Here is a 4,929-nt window from a genome sequence, read left to right on the forward strand (position 1 = left end):
CATCATCACCATGGCGATGTGCTTCCCGACGCAGGATCTCGGACCCGAGCCGAAGGGCTGGAAGTACTGACTGGGAACCTGTGAGAGAGGGGCGAGAGAGAACATGAACACATGGTTCTGATGCTCAATTTCACCTTCTAGATCTTTCTTCTAGTAATTCATGTTCAAAGCCAAACAGATGTGAACAGCCTCTTACATTTTTTTCAAAGTTGTCCAAACTGAACTCGTCTGGCTTGGGGAAGAACTCCGTCCTGTGCATGCGGCCCGTGTTGAGAATGATATTCGTCCCCTTCCGCACCCTGTAGCCCTCTATGACATCATCAGAAAGCGCCCTGCGCATGGTGAAGTCCACTACGGGGTGGAACCTTAACGATTCGTTTATGAAGCTCTCCAGAATCCTCAGCTTCTGAAGGTCGGAGTTCTGTAGCTCCCTGTCGCCTGCAGAGAAAGGTAGCAGACCGTCACGTACTTAGAACTATCTGACAGATTTATCAGATCACCAGAAGGACTGTCCAGATAGTAGGGCTCAAATGATTCAGAATCGATTCATGAATCCCAAAATCGATCTTTTATTTAATGAATGAATGAATAAATGAAGGAATGAATAGTTCATTAATTCATTCAATGATTCATTCATTTTTGGAAATCAGTATCAATACCCAGCCCTAGTATTGATGTGTTGCATAACTTGGCAGTCATGTAATTAAGGTTAATTAATTAAGTAACACTAACCGAATCGATTTTGAATCGAATCGAATTGAATCGTGATAATCGATTCTGAACCTTGAATCGGAATCGAAATCGAATCGATTCTTGAAATTCGAGTCGATACCCAGCCCTAGCAGATAGGTCCAGAAGATCCACCAGGCCCTCACCTGTAACAGCGTCTATCTCCTCCAGAATCCGCAGCTCAGTGTCGGGGTTCTGTTTGAGGAGCAGCAGCATGAAGAACAGACTGATGGACATGGTGTCCGGCGCTGCGATCACCATCTCCAGCACGCACTGACGGACGTTCTCCGCAGACAGATCCCCGTGGTTCTGCAAACACAAACACACGTTCCCCCCGTTACCGGCGTAGGTAGCAGACGCTTCACAGCATCTTGCAATAAAAGCACTTGGAGAGAAGAACAGGCTGAAACAGGACAAGGCTTTAGCTTAGTCAGACCGGAGGGATGCAGATGGTCACCCAGATAGCAAGCGGATCTGGGCCATATACAGGCCAGATCTGGCCCTTGTGGCTTAGTTCTGGCCCATATATGGCCCAGAATCATTACACATCCGCTTGCTATCTGGGCAGGGCTCGGCCCTGTACTGACCTGAGCAAATATGAGTTCTGCCGTGAAGTCGAGGTCGTCCAGTTTGTCCGCCTCCTGAAGAACCTTCCTCTTCTGCTCCACCAGACTCTCTATGGCGTCTTGCAGCTCCTGACTGCATCACAACACACCCACACTCACGTTTTTCAATTGAAATTTTGCGTTTAATTTAAAATGTTGTGTTTAATTTTAAATTGTATTGTTATTTGTGATGACATCTTATTGTATAACATCGTTTTTATTGTTGCTGCTTGTTTTGTAATCTCGGCTACATTGAAAATGAGGGCCTGCCCCTCAGTTGTATTCCCGAGAAACGAAATAAAGGTGATGATGATGATGATGATGATGAAGATGAAGATTTTTACATTCACAGGGTATTCATTCAGTTGAAGACGGAGGGGCGGAGCCTCGTAGACGATCGATAATGACCCTGACTCACCCCGCCTTCAGGTGCTTCTGATGAATCCAGCCCAGCTTGAAGTAGACGTCCGGTTTGATCAGCACCGTCTGCCAGGTGTCGAAGTACCTCAGGATCCTCTGCAGAAGGTCTTTCTCTGTGAACACCGATCACGCCTGAGTATAAACATACAAACCGGGAGTGCTGTGTGTGTGTGTGTGTGTGTGTGTGTGTGTGTGTGTGTGTGTGTGTGTGCGTGTGTGTGTGTGTGTGTGTGAGAGAGCGTACCTGTCATGTTTGGTTTGTGTGTGTGTGTGTGTGTTTGTGTGTGTGTGTGTGTGTGTGTGTGTGTGTGTGTGTGTGTGTGAGAGCGTACCTGTCATGTTTGGTTTGTGTGTGTGTGTGTTTGTGTGTGTGTGTGTGTGTGTGTGTGTGTGTGTGTATGTGGCGCTCACCATTAAGCGGCACCCCCAGGAAAAGCTGGTTGGAGATGTCCAGCACCGTGCAGCGCAGCAGACTCAGAACGTCCACCTGTCCTGCTGCGTCCCAGCCGTCCCCATGGGCGGACCGCAGCTCCCTCAGGCCGTCCAGGTGTGTGTATGTGGAGGACACACACACGTCCACCGCCCGCTGCAGCCTTGGACCAGTCAGGGCTAAACACACATACACACACACACACACACACACACACACACACACACACAGTTAAAAACATTCCAGTCACCAGCTGTTGCTTAAATCGAACACAGCCTAATCTACTGTTTTTTTTTTGTTTGCTTATTTGTTTGTTTGTTTGTTAGTAATTATGACACAATGATTGTTTGTGATGATAACACACACACACACAAATTCACCAGCTGTTGCTTAAATCAAACACAGCCTTGATCTACTGTTTTTGTTGTTGTTGTTTATTTGTTTGTTGTGGTGATGAGACACTACCTTTAGCGAAGAAGGGCCGAATCTGTTTCCACAGGAGGACGTTGCTGTTGAATATGATGCCCCTCTCGTGCATGCCCATGCAGCGCAGTCCCTGTTCGCTGCCGAAGCGCGAGGTGTAGCAGCCTTGCCTCAGCACGTGGTGTACCGCAGAAGACCTTCACAGAGAAGAGAGACTGGCTACTATCTCCGCTGCCGTCTAGACGCGCTAGAACGAGCTCTGCGCGTGTTTGTGTGTGGCGAACTGCAAGCGGGGGTCAGGGAAACGTTGCGTGCTCCGACGAGGCTGGTTCAACGTTTGACCGGCCTGTTTGTGTCGCGCTAACCTGCTGAGTACGAGTGTCTCCTCCCCGTTGATCCAGACCCTGACGATGTCTCCGTACTTGTTGTTGTAGTAGTTGCTGGCCGTGCCGATGCCCGTCCAGATGAACCGGAGGTAGGAGAGCAGGGGCCCCACGCCCAGGCAGAAGGATGGACCTACCAGGGACCACAACAGAAGATTCTAGTCACAGGCTAGCAAGGCAAGGCAAGGCAAGTTTATCTGTAGAGCACATTTCAGCAACAAGACAATTCAAAGTGCTTTACATGAGACATTAAAAGCATCAAGACAAAGTGCAACACATAAAAGGTGATATAAAACGAAATGCAAAACTCTTTTCTTTATCACATACTGAAACCTTCTCTCTCTCCACTCACTTACGTACAATGTCCTTCTGTATAGTTGCTCGCTGGCTTTTCACCAGTGCCCCAAACACCTTTCTGAGCAAGGGACCACATCAGCTGTCAGTGGCCTACTGTTGTGTCACTAGGCACACCTTGCACCCAAAATCCATTTCCAACATACATTTCCTTCCAGCAGAACAAGGTCATCCCCTGACAGAGGAGTAGCAGACTACCTAACAGACTGTCGGCTGTGCTGAGTGACTGACCGGGTATGGCGGTCTTCTCCGAGTGACTCCAGGCCGCCAGGAGCAGACAGATGACCAGCAGGAGGGCGCCGGTCGCCGCCGAGACGCCCTCCGACCCCGTAGACGTGCCGTTCGGCGAGCCGGACAGGACGACGTCGGTCACGCCATGGTCCAGACGCACCAGCATCGTCCGCTCGCAGAGAGAGAACACATCCATGAGAGACTCGGACGCGGAGACTTGAGCTGATGTACGCACGCACACGTAAACTCCACCGACAGACCTGAGCACACACACACACACACACACACTCTGCTCCCAGGGGTGTGTGTGGGCTGAACGCCCGTGCCTGCTCTTATAGGCTGGCTGGGCTGGTTGGGAGCCAGGTCAGGGTAATGTAAAAGTCATAACAAAGACGCGATATTTCAACAATTTCATCGTAACCTTGCCCGTTGGATCCCGGCCAACGCTACGCGTCCTTGAGTGCGCTGGGTCTTCTTCAGATGGGCACATGTTGTGAAAAGGGTTTTCCAAAACAGTCGTAACATTAAAGCACCTAAAGGTGACCCCTGACCCCGTGGCTGTGGCGATGGGGACCAGGCGCCGTGTTAAAGAGAGGCGCGGCCATGCTCCGGGGCGAGAGAGAGAGAGACCGCCGCAGAGAGCACCTGTGCTGTGTGTCTCAGTCTCAGCTGCAGGGAGACGTCCTGCGTTATTACAGGCTTATCTCCCCACTCCCTCTGGGCCTCTCTCTCTCAGTGGGTCTCTCTCTCTCTTTCTTTCTCTCTCTCTCCCTCTCTCTCTCAGTGGGTCTCTCTCTCTTTCTTTCTCTATCTCTCCCTCTCTCTCAGTGAGCCTCTCTCTCTACCTCTCTCTCTCTCTCTCTCTCTCTCTCTCAGTGGGCCTCTCTCTTTCCCTCTCTCTCTCTCCCTCTTTCTCTCTCCCTCTCTCCCTCTCTCTCAGTGGGCCTCTCTCTCTCCCTCTCTCTCTCTCTCTCCCTCTCTCTCCCTCTCTCTCTCTCTCAGTGGGCCTCTCTCTCTCCCTCTCTCTCTCTCCCTCTCTCTCTCTCTCTCTCTCTCAGTGGGCCTCTCTCTCCCTCTCTCTCTCTCCCTCTCTCTCTCTCTCAGTGGGCCTCTCTCTCTCCCTCTCTCTCTCTCTCAGTGGGCCTCTCTCTCTCCCTCTCTCTCTCCCTCTGTCTCTCAGTGGGCCTCTCTCTCCCTCTCTCTCTCTCCCTCTCTCTCCCCCTCTCTCTCTCCCTCTGTCTCAGTTGGCCTCTCTCTCCCCCCCTCTCTCTCCCTCTATCTCAGTGGGCCTCTCTCTCCCCCCCTCTCTCTCTCCCTCTCTCTCTTTCTCAGTGGGCCTCTCTCTCCCTCTCTC

General features: G+C 51.1%; 1 protein-coding gene across 1 annotated transcript in view; it reads right to left on the bottom strand.

Moving 5' to 3' along the window:
* cyp19a1a (cytochrome P450, family 19, subfamily A, polypeptide 1a) overlaps nucleotides 1-3,741 on the bottom strand; it is a gene marked incomplete at both ends in the record, with an annotated part of 3,939 nt that extends 198 nt beyond the window's left edge. Inside the window, 9 exons of the mRNA XM_084437464.1 lie at nucleotides 1-78; nucleotides 197-438; nucleotides 876-1,038; nucleotides 1,317-1,428; nucleotides 1,753-1,867; nucleotides 2,166-2,363; nucleotides 2,650-2,804; nucleotides 2,973-3,123; nucleotides 3,576-3,741. The exon at nucleotides 1-78 is cut by the window's left edge and continues 198 nt beyond it. Of these exons, the coding sequence (XP_084293590.1) occupies nucleotides 1-78; nucleotides 197-438; nucleotides 876-1,038; nucleotides 1,317-1,428; nucleotides 1,753-1,867; nucleotides 2,166-2,363; nucleotides 2,650-2,804; nucleotides 2,973-3,123; nucleotides 3,576-3,741 (1,380 nt within the window). The remainder of the gene's footprint in view (nucleotides 79-196; nucleotides 439-875; nucleotides 1,039-1,316; nucleotides 1,429-1,752; nucleotides 1,868-2,165; nucleotides 2,364-2,649; nucleotides 2,805-2,972; nucleotides 3,124-3,575) is intronic.
* Between the last annotated feature and the right edge of the window lie 1,188 nt (nucleotides 3,742-4,929).

This window comes from Borostomias antarcticus (assembly GCF_949987555.1).
Source record: "Borostomias antarcticus genome assembly, chromosome: 4".
NCBI lineage: Eukaryota > Metazoa > Chordata > Actinopteri > Stomiiformes > Stomiidae > Borostomias > Borostomias antarcticus.